Genomic DNA, 22,042 nt, shown 5'->3' with positions numbered 1-22,042 from the left:
GAAGAAACATCTGTATAAAAGGGTTTAATTTTGTCCATTTATTGGATTTATCAGGCAAACTCGTTGACACAACACATAATTAAAACATCTCGCTGGAGGTCAGGAATTTTCTAATTAGTAGACGAAGCTGCGATCGTGAACGCCTGGAGTCGGAGCGGCCGCAGGTTCGAGATGAAAGCGGGTTTCTACCTCTCCGAAAGGGTCAGTGAGCTACACGCCCGGAAACTTTGCTGGCAAACAAAACTTTCCTTGCAAGAAAACTTCAGCTTTCGAAGCCTGAGAGAAACAAACTCGCAAGACGCCGAACAAAAGGGCTAATTAGCAGTCATTATTTTTCTAGAAAATGTGAGTTTTGAGAGCAGTGAAATCGAGCAGGAACTATAATTAACAGGAGGTTTGTTGCGGGGGGAGATCAGAAAGTCTGTTCCTCTCAGAACCGGCTGTAATGCGATGCACGCTGACTATTTGTTCCCATAAACAGAGCAGTTGTCTAGAAACAAACTCTTCTGAGCAGAACCGCTCAGCCGACAGGGTTGCGTGAAGATAAACAGGGGAACACGACCCAAACACGTGTGAGCGAATCGTGCTATTTTCCACCGCGCTGACCCTGATCTCCTCTGACTCAACGTAGAAAAACTCACAGACCATTAAAACGAGACTTCAGCCGATTCGTCCCAACGAGCGTCACTTGTGGAACTTTAAAAAGTGGCGCATTAAAAATTCAAAGCGTTTCACATATAAAACGAAGCCAATTAGAGTTCGAATGGGAAGTCGGCGTAAAGAGTATCAAGTCCTAATGAGGCCTTGTTGGTTTTGCCGTCCTCACGTTTTAAACGCCGTGGTGGGGAGTCGTTTCTGAGGCTGTTTTCAAATTTCATTTGGATTCGGAAATCGTAGGTGGAGCTAGAGATAATTGCGAAAGCCTTTGTGCCACACGTCGCAGGAGGTTCCCAAACGCCACTTTTTGATGTCTTTGTGAAACTAGAACTACGACGCTTGGCAAGAAAACATTTGAACCTAAGAACCTCCGATGAGGCACAAAGGGTGACCTGACAGAAGGAAAACATCTCTAATAAGGTCGTTACGGAACAGCGCTGCACGGAAGAGTTATTTTTGAATGTGAACGCGGGGGAGACTGTTCGCGGAGAATCTAATTTTCTTTTGACGCTGATGTGGCGACCGAGGCCCCTACATCAAGACGACGATCGACCCAGAGCTGTCAAATCCTCGAGAAGCTCGACAAAGACGCAAAACATCTCACTTCGACTGAATAAAGCATGCGCGCGCACTACAGAGTGATTTAAAAAAGCTTCAGAAGAGCCAAAGCGTTAGCCCTCCATGAGTCCCACGACTATTCATGTAGGTTTGTGTACCTACTGGGACAGAAGTCTGAATTCTTCAGGTCTTCGGGCTTCTCAAACTTCTGTTGATGCAATAACAGCCATGTTTAATATGATTGTGTCCCAGAAAAGAATAAAGACTGTTGATGCCCTTTCATATGACTCACATTGATGTTCCCCAATGCACTGAACTCTATAGAGCGGAGCGTCATGCTACAGTCGCCGGTGGTGTGTTGTGTGCAGGTCAAGTCTGTAATGCAACGCTTAAAGTGCAACTTTGACCCCGCTTGCTGTTTGCTAGGAAATTTGCATGATAAAAATCATATGCATTGTTCCATTTAACAGAATAATTAAATGCAAATGAATGCCATTTAGTCTCTTCTGCTCACCAAGGCTGCATTTATTTGATCAAAAATACGGTAAAAATTTGCAATATTATTACAATTTAAAAGAACTAATATTGTTAAATGTAATGTATTTCTGTGATCAAAGCTGAATTTTCAGCATCATTACTCCAGTCTTCAGTGTCACATGATCTTCAGAAATCATTCTAATATGCTGATCTGCTGCTCAAGAAACATTTCTGATTATTATCAATGTTGAAAAAATTTACGTATTGAGAGAGCTGCTTCATATTTTTGTGGAAATCACAATACACTACCAAAGTTTGGGGTAAGATTGAAAAAATAACTTTTTTGTGAATGATGCATCATATGACACTGAAGACTGAAGTAATGATGCTGAAAATTCAGCATAATATCGCACAAATAAATTACATTTTACAATATATTCACAGAGAAAACATTTTTATTTTAAATTGTAAAATTATTTTAAATTTTTACTGTATTTTTTATTAAATGCAGCCAGAAGAGACTTCTTAAAAAAGCATTAAAAAAAATCATAATTATTCTAAACTTTTGACCAGTAGTGTATATCTATGCAACTAATAAATAGGAAAATAATCATTTTGTGGAGGCCAAACTGATGCATGATGTTTGAAGTCTGTGAAAGGGTCTTTATCGCTTACATGGGAAGTTCTTGCATTGGACCTCTTTAGATGGTTTCTTTTACAATATTTGACAGTCTGAGTCCAATGAAGATGCAAAAGTCTGATTCCAAATGAACTCTGTGAGTAGATATACACATCAAACTAACTATGTTAAGCAACAATTTGAAACCAAAACCCATTGCTAAGCTGAAAGCTAGGCCCGTTTCATCACAGAAGGCCGGCGGGCTTGCCTCATACCCGCATCGTTTTACACACCAAATCCGACTTCCTTTGTATGTATGTGCAAACCTTATCTACATATTGACTCGGTTTAAATCTACACTCTTGCAGTGATAATTGCACAAGTTTGCAGGAGGAAGTGCTGAAATCTTCCTGTACCTGAGGCGGGAGGTTGGGCGGGGGAAGCCCATCGGCATTGTGGGAAAACACCTAGAGCGCCGTCTGATATCCAAACAGCTTCACAACACAAACACTGCAAAAGAACTAATACACCAATACACACATGCAATCATACAAAAAAGAAACGTTTAGACAGATTGTGCTGCAATAAAACACAAAGAGCAGGAATAAAACATAGAGAGAAAAGCAATGAATCAGGTCGGATACACAGAGTAACACGAGCCAGCGTAGCTGCTTGTGCCCAGACCACCCATAAGAGACATGTCAATCATGTAGGTGTGTTCATTCACAATCAATGCCGTGTAATTATGAGCATATGCGTATGATGGCATGTAGACTATTTACTAGGCATGCATGATATTGTTACTAAATTGTTTGTTTATGCACTACTTATTTAATTGTGGATGCTTGTTTCTGGGTATTTAAGGCGAGTTAAAACTAATTTAAATGCAGAGCATACAGTAAATGAAAGCATAGACTTAAACCTTTCACAGCACTACACATAAAAACAAGACGTACTATATAGGAGTGCATTTAATGTGATGTATTACTTAGTGCATTCTAACTAAAATATCCTTTAGCCAAAATATTAATTTTTATATTGAGTTTTAAGAAACAAATTGTCCTTTGTTGTATATTTTTCCTATTCCTTTTCTAACAGTTTAAATGCAGAGAAACTATAAATCATTTGTAAATATGTTTGTTTAAGCATCCCAATCACAGCAACATGGACTCGACAAATAACATGAGTTTTGGGGGTGGGACTATCAGTCTGACTGACCAATAGCACACAGGGGGAGTGGTCAAAAAACCTGTTTGATAACAGACATTATTCTTGTAATTTTCTTTTATAACTGGAACACTATAGCTTTAAAACACTTGTAGCCTAAGATTAATGTTTTTAGTTTATCTATATTTACATTTATGCATTCAGAATACGCTTTTACAAAAGAAGAAACATCTGTATAAAAGGGTTTAATTTTGTCCATTTATTGGATTTATCAGCTATTACATACAAATATTTATCATATCGGTTTGAGGCAGAATTTAATGAAACAAATAGGTGCATTCCAAGTGTTTACATCCATTCACATGCAGTCCCTCCATCACAGCGACCTGAACGCGTAATGAACAGTCTGAGACTGCAGTGAGGAAAATATCAGATCTCCTTCAGAGCGAGATCACAGAGAGTATCACTCAACTGTGTTCATTACGGCTCGGAATACATAATTTATGGATTGTTAAAAAATACATGTCTGGATTCATCAGACAGCGATATGACAGATGTAGAAAGCAGAACTTGAGCACGAGCTGGTGCGGAAAATAAGAGCGCTTGAATGTCGGTTTGATGGCGTAGCGTGCTTTATAATTACCATCTGCAGGTTTCAGTCAGCGTCACACACACACACACATAAAGAAACAAAAACAAGCAATTCGACATGCTTATTTGAATTCATTCATTTGTAGATTTACAACAGCAGTTCTGAACAAGCCAAACACATTTAACATGTTCACATGCATATTAATTAGACTATAAATTTATATACAAAAACCTATGAATGCACAACCCAAGTTAATTGAGTAAATGTCAAATTGCTTGAGTCAAAACGATGTATTGTTTAGCCAAAAAAACAAAAGGCATCGAGGAAAAAGAAAACATGGTGAAATCTGAGAGTTAATTAGGCTCGCTAAATAAAATCCCTCAGCAGGCCGTGAGATAAACGGGCTCTTAGCAGGCGGATACGAGGAAAGGCAGGAGTCCCTGTGCACGGATTACCGACTCCTGCATTATGCATTCAATGATCGATTCTAAATCTTAATTACCCGAATCACAAACACACACCGCTCTAATGAACTGTGTGGCCCGTCAAACAGCTGGCTGAATATATTTATTAAGATCACAGTAAATTTAATTATTTGGCCAATTAGCCACGGACGGCTCTGGTGTCTCAGAGGACACGGGAAGAGGCAGGCGTGAGGTTAATCATCCTAATGACATTTAGCATCTTATACGAAATTTTGCGACATATGCTGCCAATAATGATAAAACACACAAGTACGTATTAAAGGAATAGTTCAGCCAAAAATAAACATTTGCTGAAAATGTCCTCATCCTCAGATCATCCAAGATGTAGATCAGTTTGTTTCTTCATCAGCTTTACAGAAATGTAGCATTCCATCGCTTGCTCGCCAACACATCCTCTGCAGTGAATGGGTGCCGTCAGAATCCAAAGAGTCCAAACAGCTGATAAAAACATCACAATAATCCACAAGTAATCCACACCACTCCAGTCCATCAGTTAACATCTTGTGAAGTGAAAAGCTGTGTGTTTGTGGGAAACAAATACATTATGAAGGCATTTTAACTTTAAACCATTGCTTCTAGAGTCCAAAATCTATAATAACGCTTCCTCCAGTGAAAAAGTAATCTGGTCTGAATCAAGAGAGAAATCTGCACAGATCAAGCCAAAACAGCTCTAAACAAGTATGTGGGTGAATTCTGATGTAGGAGACAACAGGAGATGGATTTTTTCACTGGAGGAAGCGTTATTATGGATTATGGACTCATATTTTGGCCAGAAGCAAGAGTTTGAAGTTAAAAACATCTTAATGATGGATTTGTTTCTTACAAAAACATAGCTTTTGACAGCTCAAGACATTAACTGATGGACTGGAGTGGTGTGGATTACTTGTGGATTATTGTGATGTTTTTATCAGCTGTTTGGACTCATTCTGACGGCACCCATTCACTGCAGTGGATCCGCTGGTGAGCAAGTGATGTAATGCTGCATTTCTCCAAATCTGATGAAGAAACAAACTCATCTACATCTCGGATGTCCTGAGGGTCAGTAAATGTTCAGATTTTTTTTTTTTTTTAGATGAACTAATCATTTAATCGGGATCTTTATCTGAACTGTGTGCAGATGCGCCAACAATTTATGCAGCACTACTGGGATTCTTTCCATTAGAAAACATTGCAAACTTTTAAAATTGATCAAATGGAGGAAGCAGCGAACAGCGGGAGAGCGAGAGAGATGGAGAGAGAGAGAGGAGGAATTAAGCTGAGCCAAAAAGTGTGACTTGGATTTAATATTTTATAATTGCCAAGGGACATTCCAAGATCAATGAATTTTTTTGCCCGAGACGCACATCAGAAAGAGATGTACTTCAGTCTTTTTAGGGAACATTGGTCTATTTAATTCAGGCGCCTGATGCATGTGAAATATTCCTCCCTGGCCTCCTCCGAGTCCCTCGGGCAGAGCTGCGGGCACACATTACCACTTTTAATGGGCCGCCCTTAGAAGAGGCGAAATAAGCCAATAACCCGTCCACACTAATGGATTGGCTTGTTTATTCACTCCAGCCCTTCTTTTCGGCTAATTTTAACCGCGCCATGTTTTTCCATCCGAACATGCACGCAAAACAAAATACGTCTGTGAAAAACACGTCGCATCAAAACACAATCTACATGCCATATGCTTGTCGGAAGGGGGAACGCTGGAGGAGATTACTGTAGATTTGTTGTTTCAGATGCTACTTTTGGAGGTGAGCTGGACACGACGAGTGTGTTTTATTAAAAACACAGCAATGGATTTGTGGTGATATCCGCACGGATCACCGGCGCTGCATTAAACAGGAAAAGAAGGGTATGAATGGACATTTATACTAGAGGAATGGAAACCCGGTTCATGTGTGGCGGAGAGCACAGATCAAACGCCACGCAATTAACCCTCATTAATGCTCTAAATGACTAACCTAATTACACCGTGCCAGGATTTCACAGGGAAATTCAAAGGAACTACCCGGATCAGGGCGATTCCCACATGCATGCATGGAAACCCGGTTCATGTGTGGCGGAGAGCACAGATCAAACGCCACGCAATTAACCCTCATTAATGCTCTAAATGACTAACCTAATTACACCGTGCCAGGATTTCACAGGGAAATTCAAAGGAACTACCCGGATATTTTATGATTCATCATTGCGTTCAAACTTCTATTTGAGCCGTATTACAGCCGATGAGGTCATGCAACATAAGTGATTGTCAAGACATCCTAACATTCCTACATTCCCAGAAATGTTTCAGAAGAATTCCAAAGCGGAATTTCTGAATGTCTTTTTCAATCACTCTGAAAAATGCATTGCAGTTTCCACAAAAACATGAAGCAGCACAACTGTTGTATCTGCCACAGGATGAATTTCACATTTTGGAAATTTTTTCTTGCAGTTCTGAGAAAAAAAGTCAGAATTGTGAGATAAAAGGTTGCAATTATTATTTTTATTACATGGCAGATGCAAAAACACAGAATTATGAGATGTAAACTCGGAATTTTGACTTTTTTTCTCACAATGAGTATGCAGTACATCTCACAATTTGAACTTCTTTTGCAATTCTGGTTTGATCTTGCAATTCTAAAACTCAGAATTGTGCAAAATATAAACTCAGAATTCTGATTCTGAAAACAGTTCTTTTATTCTCTGGTGGACACAAAAACTCAGAATTGTGAGATGTAAACTTGGAGTTGTGAGAAAAATGTACAAATTCTGAGATTATAGCTGCAATCCTAATCTCACAATTCTGAGAACATTTTTATTTTTTTATTCTGTGATGGAAGTGGGCTTGATAATAATCAAAAATGTTTGTTGAGCTGGGTAACACTTTATTTTAATAGTCCACTTTAGACATTCTACTAACAGTAAGTAACTTTGCAACTACATGTCAACTAGCAGTCATTAGAGTATCAGTAGACTGTCTGCTTAATATCTTCTAACACTTTATTTTGATGGGTCCACAACATACAACATACTGACTATGAGCAACTTTGCAAGTATATGTCAACTTATTCTACTAACCCTAAACCTAACCTTACAGTCTACTCTGAGAGTTAGTAGACATAAATGAATGAGAATTAGTTGACATGTAGTTGCAAAGTTACTTATAGTTAGTAGAATGTCTAAAGCGGACTATCAAATAAACCTTGAGCAGCAAATCAGCATATTAGAATGATTTCTGAAGGATCATGTGACACTGAAGACTGGAGTAATGATGCTGAAAATTCAGCTCTGCTTCTATTTTTGCTGATGAGGTCATGCAACACGAGCGACTGTCAAAAGACATTGTATCGTATCATCCTAACATTTCATTCCCAGAAATGTATGGGAAGAATTCCAAAGCGAAATTGCTGAATGTCTTTTTCAGTCACTGTTTTCCAGTCCGGTCGTAGGTGCCAGACAGGTGCTGAGGTTGGCCTGCCATCTCCACGCAGAAATTCAATTACAACTCCTCCTGAAGCGCCTCCATCTGCAAACAATATGGTGCTCCTCTTTTTAAATCAAGCCTTCCCCGAACGCAGCGACCGAAGGCCCGTCAAATTAAAAGTCACTTTCAGAATCGTTTCGTCCGTGCTGAGCTCTAGCCAAAAATAAATACGTGATGATTTGCAGGAGAAAGGTGTAAAGATGACTTTGGTTCCCCAGCAGCAAGTCGTTCGATTATAAAATCTATTCGCTTTTTTAAAATACGTTTCAGGGATTTTGCTACACGTGTTTTTACGCATGTCTGCAGCGTGGCTTTATAGAAAGGAAATGTGAATGAAATCAGTGCATGAGGACGCAGGTTGGCGTGTTTATGTGGGCAGTTGTGTTTGGTCGACGCCATACGTTTTAACGTCTCTTTCCATCTCAGATTTCCTCTTCCACTGGCAGCCTTTAATGAAAGATCACTCCAGCATTTTCACTTGCTCGTGTCCTCAGGCATCAACCTTTCCACCAGCAGAACGTAGCTGACACAAATAATAAAATCAAAAAGAAACAACATTCTTTAATAGATAGCAACACAAAAGTGTTTTGCAGTAATGTCACAATGTAGCAGAGCTCAACGAGACCGCGGCTAATTTCACAGACGCGAGAGAGCGCCGACTCTAAATACATTTCCGAAGGATGATGGAAAGTAGATCCTGGGGTGAATTACAGCCGACTGGATTCAGATTCCAGTCATATTCGCTTCAAAAGACTCAATGGCCTCTAGTGCACCGTACAAACAACCGCCGCTAAACACAAACGACTGAAACAGACGCCCAGAATCTCTCCAAAACATGTCTGGGTCAAGTTTCACCACTTAATAAAAGACAGTAAGAAAATAAAGCCAATTTTAGCACCATTAAAATGCATTATGATTTTTTTTTTCAATTCAATTAAATACTTTTCCTCTTTGCAATCTCATTACTGTAATGCATATGGATGTTTTACTTCAGAGTTCGTTCTGTTAGTAATTCTCATTATTGTCCATGCTGATTCTCATTACTGTAATATTTTTTTACTTTATTACTCTAAAATACTACAATTAAATGTTTTAATCAGATTTCTTATTTAAATTATATTCATTATTAACTATATTAATGATTACGAAAAGGCAATACTACAAATACTATAATGATGCATACATATTTCACCACTTTAATAATATATTTTGTATATATAGTCATTTGAATTACTGTATTGAGTATGGGTGGGAGGGATGTGATTTATTGTTATGAAAAAAATGTCGTTTAAACTTCTTTGTTGCATTGATATACACTACTATTCTAGCTTGGGATCACTGTAATATCACTTATTTTAAGTGGAAAAAAATCAGCAAGCATGTATTAAATTGATCAAAAGTGACAGTAAAGACATTTATAATGTTGCAAAATATTACTATTTCAAATAAATGCTTTTTTAGCTTTCTATTCATCAAGGAATCCTGAAAAACAAAATGTATCACGGTTTCCACAAAAATATTTGGTGGCACAGCTGGTTTCATTATTGCTAATAATCAGAAATGTTTCTTGAGCAGCAAATCAGCATATTAGAATGATTTCTGAAGGATCATGTGACATTGAAGACTGGAGTAATGATGCTGAAAATTCAACTTTGATCACATGAATAAATTACATTTACATGACATTAATGAAAAAATCTGAATATATAAAGAATTGAACAAGTTAAATCAGTCCAAGCTAGCATATAGATGACCTAACTTTTCTAAACCATCATTTTCTTTTGATTTTGGGGTGAAATGTGTCCCGGACATGTTCCTGGCAGGTTTTGTTCGCACCCACCTTGTGTTAATGCTAATCTCTGGTTCATAGCGGGATAGATGATGTATTCCCAGACAAGCGTGGGACGGCAGGGGGAATGTATCAGCAGGATATCCCATCATCCCTGACCAGCAGCTTCTAGTTTGGGCTCTGGTTGCTGTAGCGTCTCCATGGCAAAACTGCAGTGAAATTCATTCTTCAGAAACTTAATTATATCTAGATTAACAAGGGAGGTAATTAATTTCTTTAAGATGAGTATCTGTACCTCCCCTCAGGCTCAACTTTGTTGTCAAAACTGTATATTTAACCATTTTTTAGTGCAAAGTTTCACTGGCAGCAAATTTAAGGGGGTCTGAATACTTTCCGTACCCACTGTATATATGAAGCCTGAGATATATATTTTAATTTACACTCTTAAAAATAAAGGTTACAAAAGGTTTTTTCACAACAATGCCATAGAAGAAACTTTTTTGGGGGGGTCCCCGAAAAAGAAAAAAAAAAACATTCAGTGAGCAGAACTGAAAAATAACCTTTTTTTATTACATATTGATAATCTAAAGAACCTTTTTCCACTGTACAGAACCTTTCATGCAGTGGAAAGATTCAATGGATGTTAAAGGTTCTTTGTGGGACCAAAAAGACTCAAGAAGAGAGAAATATCATCTCTTGAATCTCTCAGCCTTCCTGTTGCATGGTTTTTCATCTTGGCATAATGCAAGACGCAAAATATCTTATTAAACTTGATGTAGCTAACCCATCCAAACGGGCGCCGCTCCAGGCGGGATACAGAGCACTATTGTCCAGACTTTTCCGTAGGCCAGCTGCAGCACCACTCTACAGGACCAGAGGGAAAACTGTGGCCCTAAACGGCCTATTCCTATGTGATGTATAGTGCTTTCAACTCCTCGCTGATCCCTCTTGGGTTGCACGGAAAACCACTAAGGGCGTTTTATACGGATGTGAGGTGTTTTTAACAGAGCCGAACCTTCAAACGAATGCAGCCAGGAAACAAACAAGACAAAATGTACTGCTTTGTGAACATGAATGAAAATATGTACACAAAACAGTTTTTTGTATTCATCTAACCGGAATAGATGACTCGTGGTGGAGAGTTTGGAAATTTTAAACACGTGACAGAAACGTCAGTGAATAATTCAGCGCTGATGGTTTTCATTTGGTACGATTATTCCTGAATATTGTTTATTTGAAGCTGACTGCTGGTTTACGGCTGATGGATTCACATGGATGGGGTGGGTGTGGTGCAGCTGGCAGGAACAAACTCATGCACTAAAAACTAATCAAGAAAAACCCATCAGAATGAACTGAGTCATGTAAGGAAGTTATCTGTGACTTGGTCTGACAGACGTGCGTGTTGGCGCAGGTCACTGTGTGTGGAAGGCCAACACACAGACGTTACTTTATGGAGTCTCAGATCATTGACCCGGACGAACCCTCAAACGGATGTAAACCACACACACGTGCCGACGCACTCTGTGTATATTACTATCTTCTTGCAGTTATTGAAATCACCGTCTAGTTAAAGAACCACATGCATTATCTGTCGTCGCTGTGCGTGAAATAGTAATTGTACTGTTGTTTGCAAAAGCCTCACAAACATTTGCAGACTGATGCAAACAAACATGTCAAACGTGAATCATGAGGTGGGATCAGATGTGACATCTTTCAATATGAATTTGTCTGGGTTTAATTTAAAATGTAGTTATGCATTTGTTCACTTTCTCTAAAAACAATATGGCATGTTCTGTGTACTTCTGTCTGCTTTTTACAGTAATATTCCGATGACAGACAGACAGACAGACAGACAGATAGACAGATAGATAGATAGATAGATAGATAGATAGATAGATAGACAGATAGATAGATAGATGTATATATAATAAAGGACTGCAATTAAAAAGCACAGTATATTGTATAAATGCAGGGGTCAAACACAGACTCCAGTGGCTCTTGTGACTGGGTCCCTCCAGCCGGCCCTTTAGAAGGGCTACGAAACCAAACGGCTCGCTAAGCAGACGTCAAAACACACACACAGAGAGAGACAACACACCCGTGGCCTTCCTGTTTGTCTGGCTGAAAGGTCTGCCCATGTTTACTCAGGCTGGGAAAGATGGGGGGAGAAGAAAAAGACGAGCGCAAGCAGCCGAAGACACAGAAAGGCTGGATGGAAGGAAAAGCTGCTCACTCCAAGTTGGGATTGATTTACTTCATTAACCAAGATTACAAGTTTAACTTACAAACCAGAGGTCAAAAATTCTCATTAACAAGAGGACCGTGGAGAACCTCGGGGCTTGGAGACCATTCTTATTACTGACTACACATTTCAATCTGTCTTTGATGTTCATGTCTGCTTTTCTCTCTTTCTACCATCCAATTTTTTGGCAGGGAGGTTGATTTTAATTGTAGCTATAGAACAAGAGCAGTGTTTGCCTGTAAGCCTGCCTGCACATCTGTAGTGAGAGCATTTTTAGTGATACTGGGCGCAGTCCATCGCCCCGGGCGCATTTTAATGGTTCCACCCCCCCTTTCATTCCCAGCTCGGATTGTTTTCCACGTGATTCCTGTTAATTTAGCTGGAGGAAAGGGCATCAGTTTTCCTTGTGCTTTTCCCCTCTCTTTCTCTCTCTCTCTTGCTCGCAGTCTTCCCCTACTTCTGCCTTTTTCTACCAACCCTAAAAGAAAAAGGTGACATATTTGAATTAAAAATACACCTCGATGTTCCTGTTTTGGCCTGCTTTTGAGATCCTTTATTGCAATTTGCTACACAGGAATAATTAGTGGTATTTGCTATGGTGAGCGTCACTATTACTCATATGGAGATCTGCTGCCTGGCCAGACGAGAGGAGAGGAGGGGTGAAGGAGGAGGTCGAAACACCCACAGCCGCCCCGCCACCAGCACTACCTGATTTCAGTCACACACACGCTCTGACGGGCCGTTTCAGGGTAACCCATAGGACAGAAACATCACAAATGAGATCTCTGTGAAGGAGTAGTTCACTCGAAAATGAAGAAATCCTTCCAAATCGATCCAAAACATAAAAAGAGAAGTTATGAGGAATATTATAGAGACGAGGGGCTGACAAACTTCAAAAAGGACAAAAACTACCATTAAACTATCATGAATGACCCCAGTAATCCCACATGTGTAGCACAGTTTCACAAGAGATCTCAACAATGTGCTCAGATTTGTCTGCAATCAACAGTCAAAAATTTATTTCTCATCAAACTCTCCCAAATCAAATGCACGCACTATGATGTATTTCTGAGTAAAACAGAGTATTCAGTAAGATAAAACTGACATGGTCGAATTTACTCCTAAAATGTATTGACAAAGCTCCCATTAGATTTTGATTAAAGATTAAGACGACAAACATATTCTCTTAATTTCTTATCAGGTTCTCCCAAGATTAAATCTACTCTATAATCTTACTATATGACAACAACTATTGACACATTTGTGTAAGTTTTTTAGGCATGTTAGGACAAACAACAGACGAACTTACTGTATATAAAAACATAACTGAAATCTCCATTAAGTCTTCTGAGTTCAGAAGGAACAATGTCTCAAGAACAATGACTAACCCACAACTTTTAAACCAGTTCTGTTTTAGTAATATTAAAAAATAATTATAGTTTTTATTAATATTTTAAGTTAGATTTTAATTTAAATTTTTATCCGTTTATATTTCAGTTTTACATTTTAATTTATTTTAATTAAATTACTTTTTTAGTAATTTTATTGTGTTTTATTAATATTTTAAATAATTTTTTTAATTATTTTAATTTTTTTCTGCTTATATTTTATTTTTTATTACATTACATTTATTTTAGTACATTAAGTTAAACTAAATGAAAATGAGAAATGTTTCCTTGGCAACTATCTGAAATAAAATAAATCTAATTTATTTTGTATTTTATTTTTATTTTAAAGGGGTCATATGATGCGATTTCAATTTTTCTTTTCTCTTTGGAGTGTTACAAGCTCTTGGTGCATAAAGAAGATCTGTAAAGTTGCAAAGACTAAAGTCTCAAATCCAAAGAGATATTCTTTATAAAAGTTAAGAGTTAACCACGCCTACCTAAAACGGCTCGTTCTAACACGCCCCCACATGTCTACGTCACTGTGTGGGAAGATTTGCATAACGCCGCCCAAATGTTCAAGCAAAGAAAGAAGGCTAACTTTTATTCTCGCTGTTGCCGCCGCCGTCATGTTGTGGAGTCGCTGTGTGTTTCGTTGTGAAAGCGAAACTACTTTGTTTGGTCTTCCAAAAGAGGACAATATCCGCTTCGTCAGCCTAGAGCTGATCCGTGCTGGTCGCCGAGGAAATACATCAACTTAGTGCTGTGGATCACCGGATCGGCTTTCACCGTGGACGAAGCAGAGTCCAGCCCGGGGTCATCACATGTGGTTATCACAGTTCGGAATTGTGAATTCAGGAATTCGGCCAATCACAATGCACTTGATAGCTGGCCAATCAGAGCACACCTCGCTTTTCAGACCGATGAGCTTTGTAAAAATCGACGCGTTTCAGAAAGGCGGGGCATAGAGGAGAAACAATAATGTACAGTATGTTTGAACCTTAAACCGCATAAACACATTTCATTACACCAAATACACAAAATAATGTTCTTTTTAGCAGCATCATATGACCCCTTTAAGTAAAGAATTTGTTTAATGGTTTCAGTTTTAGTTTTAGTTAACTATAATAATCCCGTTTTAAACCTCTCTTTCAGCATCTTTCTCAGTACTCGCTCTCGGTCTGGTGGCTGTTTCCGGACACTGAGAGGCTTTTGTTTGGGATTAACGCTGCAGAACAGAGTCGGGATACTCCGACAATCAGAGGACCGCGAGTGAAGCGGTGCAGCTCACCCTGAGCTCGTGCCCCACGGCACATTCGCACGCAGATGAAATCTCTGCCGAGCCCCAGAGTGAAACTCGGAGAAGGCCGGAATACAGCGGCGCTGCCGTAGCCCGCAGCCACTCCGTGACCCCTTTAGAAAAGTCACATTCACTTTGCTCTGGAGAAAGTAGAGAAAACGCCCCAGGGCGGCACGCAGCCCCAGCCGAAATGAAGATATGAGGGGAGGTGAAAATAAAGTGAAAATAAGTTAAGATTCTTCCCTCTATCCTGCCTTTCTCTTCTCTCGTGATCATGAGAGGTGGTCAGATGGGCGGCGTTACTTCAGAAAAACACCCTACAATTAAACACACAAAACAGCCAAGACCCTCAGCCAAACGTACCACGACACTGCTATCAGACGGTACTTAGATATACACAGTGGTACTACATAATTATTATATTTATAAGCCCTTAAGCTGTAACTACATTCACAACAAACTGTAGTGTTCATTTAATCAAAAGTGACAGTAAAGACATTTAAAATGTTACAAAAGGTTTCTATTTCAAATAAATGCTTTTCTTTTGAAATTTCTATTAATCAAAAAATCCTTAAAAAAAAATCAAATGTATCACAGTTTCCACAAAAATAAAAAGCAGCGCAACTGTTTTCAACAATAATCTGAAATATTTCTTGAGCAGCAAATCAGCATATCAGAATGATTTCTGAAGGATCACGTGACATTGAAGACTGGAGTAATGATGCTGAAAATTCAGCGCTGATCACAGCAATAAATTACATTTTAATATATATTCACATAGAAAACAGTTATTTGAAATTGTAATAATATTTCAATGTTTTTCCTGTATTTTTGACTGAGCTAATGAAGCCTTGGTGAGCAGAAGAAACGTTTAATCATTATTTGACAACTTAGCAGAAATCTGTTTTTAATTCAACATTAAACACTTCTTCTGTTCATCACTTGCAAAAGAGTGAAATCAAATTGATTTTAATGCTGTAAAACAACAAAACCCATAAAAGCAGGGTAAAAACTACTCCTAAGCGCTGCATCTGTGTGTGTACATACACATTTCACGCTTCTTGTTGATGTCAGAACGGTTACAATAAAGTGAAAGAGGTCAGGATGGTGTTCATGATGCAGAAGTAATGCATTTATTTAGTTAGCCTGCTTTCACTGCGGTTGTGTTCACTGAGCAAACACACACACACGAGCAGGTTTTTAAAATGACCAGCTGACGTTCACAAAGTGTTTTTTTCCGGTTTATGGTATTCAAACATTAGTCAGAATCCGTCAGGGAATACGAACAGGCCTTCTGACGGCAAGAGCTAAACATTCACCAGATGCAGCTAAACCCAATGACTTCATGTACAACAGCATGTCGAGGAAATATAATAGTGGCGTTTCTTCATGCCTCCAGTGCACGCGGCGTAATCCTGCGTAATGCAGAGCAGAGCTGGTAGCCATATGTGGAGCGGCACTGCGATCTGCATCAGAACAACACTGTAACATGCTCACGAAGGACAGACGTGCAGTGAGTCCCGTTCAAAACTGGACAAACACTGCAGGGGAAAATCCTTTAGTGTTTATTTTTGCTCACTCACTCACAATGCAACAAATGATCATCAGACCCTGCAGCGACACCCGAGAGAATGACACAAAATAACAAACACTACTATAATCAGCATAATATCCACCAATACAGCTAAAAAATATAGAACTATTTTTTAAGATTTTTGATAATATTCAATGTATTGTGCTGGAACATACGACAAAACTACTGATTTTTGCTGTGATTTTTTTTAGTGTATTATCAATTTGCTGCTCTAGTGATGATTTAGATGTGCCATATAACAAAAAAAGAGGTCAGCACACATGAAATCAATTATTTTGGGTTTCATATTAGTTATTATTTTATGACTTTGCAGCGATCTGCTCTTAACTCAACATTAAACAGCCTTTTTCTTTATCAGCTGCAAAAGAACCAAATTAAGTCAACTTTAACGGTGTTAAAACTAATTCATAAAAAAAAGTCATTTTTTGCAATGTCAACCAAGCTAATTTCAGTCAAGTAGATTCAGAACGATTAATGTGAGAATTAAAATACTTTAAAAATCTGGTCATCAGTGCATGCTTTCAACATTGTTCATGGAAAACGATCAAACGAGTTTTGAATCGACTCCTTTTAAACTGATTCACTCAAATGAACCAAACTTACAGATTCTCTGCAGACAAGATAGATGATGAAAGCAGTCTATTGGCACAGTTTTTAAAACAATTAAAGGCCAAATCAAAAGTGCATATGGCTAGGTGAAGAGGTTCGTACCTCAGTGCCTGTCGTTGTTGCTCCTGGCGAGTCCACTTTGCGTTTTTTCCGAGGGCCAATGGCGGCGAGTGCCGTCAGGTTGGCGTCTCGTTGTCTCATTTGGGCGAGTTCCTGCTGCTGCATCTGTAAACAGAAAAAAATTTACGTATTACACACCAGCATGCAGAACATACTGTATGAAAAACTGTATCCAATCATGATGAACTTCAAAAGGTAACAACACAAGACCCGTGCTCTGAAAATGTCAGAGAAATGGATGAGATCTGGACAGGAATTGTGCATAATCCTGTCAAGAAAATAGGAAGCAGCTGGAGAACACTCACAGGAAGTGACATCATAGTCTGTAGTAAAGTAGTAAAGAATCAGTGTGAGCTGCATAAAACGTCACACAGGGGGCGATCATGAGCACCGCTTTAAACCATAAAATGACATGTGACTTCCTGCTGTCTCGTGAATCTACAGACACACAAAAAAGTCCATAAAAGACCTCACGGCTACATCAAAACCAAGTCAATCAACTTGCCATCCGTTTTATTAATACCCCAGGCAGCTATTTCTAGAAAAGAGAAATAAACAAAATCTCCAAAACTAATTACTAAGCTTGCATTTCTATAATCAAACAACAATAAAACTGACAAAGATTGTGTCATAAATTGTCCTTCTTGAGCTTAAATCTCACTAAAGAAACGTAGTTTAGTTCAGTTAATGTGCATTCTGGAGTCGTAGAGATCATGTGATACTTGAAGTTGATTGGCTCTTTTAATCTAAAGACAGGGCTTTCTGTCCTACAACTGATATTGAACAACATTGCTAATAATCAGAAATGTTTCTCGAGCAGCAAATCAGCATATTAGAATGATTTCTGAAGATCATGTGACACTGAAGACTGGAGTAATGATGCTGAAAATTCAGCTGCGCATCACAGAAATAAATTACAGTTTAACATATATTTACATAGGAAACAGTTATTTTAAATTGTAATAATATTTTACAATATTACAGTTTTTTCAGTATTTTTTATCAAATAAATGCAACCTTGGTGAGCCGAAGAGAATTCATTCAAAACGTTTCAAAAATCTAACCAAACTATTGAATGGCAGCATAATTCTACATCTATACTGAATTGTCCATTTGTAAGCATGAAATAAATGGATAACCATTTGCCAAATGTGATGTGAATATTCTATCCCACAGTGCACTGCAGTCAACTTCAAAAACACAACCTGTGAAAAATTAACCAGAAGCAACATTAGCCATTACATTCTTAACTCATTATTTGATCGGACTGAAAAATACTAGACATTTTTACACAAACTTGCATTAAAAAATTACCATTTATACTTATATGATAACTTATAACTTATATGACGCCACTATCTGAATTAAACATGCATCGTAACAAGGTTTTGTGACAAAATATAGCATTTAAATGTTGCATAATATGCTCAATTACACATAAAAATAGCAGGCACATACAGTAAGTAAATATTCTTTAATATCAAAGTAAAACATTCATGATTCACAGTGGAGATTCTGCCATAATACAGATTCAGCTTCCCGATAAAGGTGTTTTTATACGATAATTAATCCCCTGAACAAATATATAATTCCTTTTGAGGACATTTTTAGAGTGAATTTAGAGTGAATTAACTTTATATATTGTCTGAACGTCTTTTTATCTGGTCATCTTACACAATACTGCTTCTCAAGTACGTTTAGAATATTTTAAACACAAGAACACAAGACAAAAATACAGTTTTTCTTTTTTGCATTTTGTCAGTCAGCTGCACCAGGGAATTAGACTATTATTCCATTCCAAAGCAAGCAACTGTCTCATCTGCGGCATGATGTCACAGGAAGTGACATCATCTCCTGCAAATCACCAAAATCAAATCAACACATCCATCAGTGTCTTCTACCTCAAAATCCTTTCAAATGTAGTTAGAGATATTTAGGTGTGAATGTAAATGTGTGTGAGTGTGAGTGTGAGTGTGAGTGTGTGTGTGTGTGTGTGTGTGTGTGTGTGAGTTGTGTGTGTGTGTGTGTGTGTGTGTGTGTGTGGGCTCACACTCTGTGATGTGATTTTTCACTTTGTGAAGTGTAAGAGGGCTCAGTGACGCCTCAGGTAATGTCACGGTTTCCTGCGGGGCAGCCTCGCTCACAGACCCTTTCTGAGGACGTGTTTGAGCCCGAGGCCAGCGCACACACACACACAGACATACACAGCCACATATGGCCTCACACACACACACACACACACGACCGTCACAGTCTGTCTGCAGTGAGGGAGTGAACCGCCCTGTGCCCGCTGGTGTTAGAGAGAGACTGTGTGTGTGTTGCTAAACTGAATGAGGGCAATCAATGCAATCTTTCATGCAGTCAGTTCTGTGTGTGTGTGTGTGTAAGATCAGAGAGAACTGTGATGTTGCCCTCAAAATGGCGTGTTATAAAGGTTGCTTTGGTTTTCAACAGCCAGTGCAAATAGTGTCTGTAGACAGTGAGTCTGTGGTGTCAGAGGAAAGGAAAGCACACCGCACTCGTCTGTGGTGGCGTTATGAAGACATGTTCATCTTCACCTACAGCAACACCCTGAAAAACTATACCTTCGGGCATCACTTTAGAATTTCTTCTGAAACCATTAAACAGACACTTGAGATAATCAGGGTCTTCTTTTCAGAAGAAACATCTCAGTTTGCTCTCCATTCAATCTTATTGTTGTCTAGAAGATGCATTTGGAGGGACAGCTGAACCATAAATGAATCATAAATGTCATTTCAAACCCACAGTTTAACTTTCTTTCCTCCACAGAAAATGAGATGTTTAACAGAATGTTCATGTGACTCTTTTCTGTACGATGACAGTGGAAGCTGATCAGAGGCTGATGAGCACCTTAAAAGTTAATAGGGTGCCATAATATGTAATTTTCAAACTAATTTTCAAAAATTCCTCATACCAAGCTATCATATCATATAATAATCAAAATAAATAGTAGTACTAATAATTAATAATTATTAATGACACCAGACTCCGCGCCCGCTTCACGCCTGCAGCAACTGCCGGAGTCTCAGATTTATGGCGTTCTGATAAATGTGGGTCCCAGTGTGCCATCTGTGGTGCCAGCTCTCAGAGCGGCCGCCATTACAGACGAATCACCCACGTGCACCAGAGAGAACGAGGGGGAAGGAAATTATAGCTCAACTATGTGTAGAGTTAGTTAAGCGCCGTGCTCATTACAGGGGACAAATTTAGAGAAATATTCATATGAATTATTTTGGCTAACTGCTAATATATTCTCAGTGCTGCTTCAAAAATAAATGTTTAATAGTTGGCTGATTGTAGATATAAAAATTATAACAATAGTTATTATTGTAATAATATTATTGTACTGTTAATAATTATAATATAAGAGAATAATTTTTATTATTACTAAATGTTATTTTTATTTCATTATGAAACAAACCAATCAGTAAATAATACTACAGTTAAAACAAATAATACAAATATAAAACAAATAATTTAGTTTTAAATAATATCAATAATAATCATAATTAATGCTGGACAGGGACAAATTTAGAGAAATATTCATATGAATTATTTTGGCTAACTGCTAATATATTCTCAGTGCTGCTTCAAAAATAAATGTTTAATAGTTGGCTGATTGTAGAAATGGTAATTGCTCTCAGCGTTAAGTAAAACTTACAGAAGTTTTGCATGTCGTAATTACGCTCATCACATAAGAATAATGAAGCGGAGACGCTGACACACAGAATTCACTGCTCTCGGTGCAAGAGCAAAAAAGAGATGCTTTCTTATAACCTCAAGTTACTTATTTCGTCTTGCGTAACCTTTCAACAAAGAACAACAGCATCAGAAACGATACGATAACCTTTAGCAGCCATTTACACACAAATCACACCATCCTGTGGATGATCAATATCTTTACGTTTGGTTCTTTCAGACCTGAGAAGAGCAGCTGTTACTCTTGTACTCTGTGATTATTTACAAAGGTCAACACGAGGGCAACATTAATGATATCACATGTAAAAGAATACAGCAAATTGAAAATATGTGCAATTCAATGTTTCACAGAGGGTGTCTGAATATTGATCGGAACATATAACCAAATATCTATCTGAATATGTAGCTGAATATCTATCTGCATATCTACCTATCTGTCTGAATATATAAATGAATATCTATCTGATTGTTTATATATATACATGTTATATATATATGTTAATATCTATCTATCTATCTATCCATCTATCTGTCTATCTATCTATCTCTGAATATGTACTGTAACTGAATATCTATCTATCTGAATGTCTATCCATCCATCCATCATCTATCTATCTATCTATCTATCTATCTATCAGACTTACTAGCCTTCCATCCCGAATCAAAGCCGCACAGATCCACATCTCCAGTTCACGTGTGTTTCACCTCACAAAGCGCATGCGGGTGAAGATCTGAGCTCTGTTCGTCATGATGGCCAACCCTGCCGTCTCTATCAGCCCTACAGAAGCTTCTGTTCTCCTTCCTCCCCCCACAGGCCACAGGCCCACGGCGCCGCACACACTCCTGCAGACAGATGTCTGTGTCGGAGCGGAACGGGAGGATCGAGCTGGTTTGAGGAGGGGGTATCTTTCACTGGGCAACACTGAGGTTCAGTAACACCGGAGTCTGGAACATAAAGGACCAGCAGGGGCAAAATCTGCCCTCTCGCCCTCCTGCCCCAGGACACTGAGCAGTGCTCTGCTATTCTTTGGAGTGTCAAATTCTTCATAAATAAATAAATAAAATCCACAAATATAGTAACAAATCCACAAATAATAACATCTTAAAGGGGTCATATGATGTTGCTAAAAAGAACATTATTTTGTGTATTTGGTGTAATGAAATGTGTTTATGCGGTTTAAGGTTCAAAAAACACATTATTTTCCACATACTGTACATTATTGTTTCTCCTCTATGCCCCGCCTTTCTGAAACGCGTCGATTTTTACAAAGCTC

The 22,042-nt window shown here is 38.4% G+C and overlaps 1 protein-coding gene across 4 annotated transcripts in view; it reads right to left on the bottom strand.

The window, feature by feature from the left end:
* The window catches only part of LOC107712581 (transcription initiation factor TFIID subunit 4-like), a 115,948-nt gene that overhangs the window by 18,589 nt on the left and 75,317 nt on the right, over positions 1-22,042 (bottom strand). For all 4 annotated transcript variants that reach the window (XM_016517891.1, XM_016517892.1, XM_016517894.1 and 1 more), the window contains one exon: positions 17,031-17,153. In XM_016517891.1, the coding sequence (XP_016373377.1) occupies positions 17,031-17,153 (123 nt within the window). The remainder of the gene's footprint in view (positions 1-17,030; positions 17,154-22,042) is intronic.

The sequence above is a fragment of the Sinocyclocheilus rhinocerous genome, unplaced genomic scaffold, assembly GCF_001515625.1.
Source record: "Sinocyclocheilus rhinocerous isolate Xijiao unplaced genomic scaffold, SAMN03320098_v1.1 scaffold868, whole genome shotgun sequence".
Taxonomy (NCBI): domain Eukaryota; kingdom Metazoa; phylum Chordata; class Actinopteri; order Cypriniformes; family Cyprinidae; genus Sinocyclocheilus; species Sinocyclocheilus rhinocerous.
The sequence above is the reverse complement of the archived record's forward strand: the minus strand, read 5'-3'. Positions and strand labels throughout refer to the sequence as shown.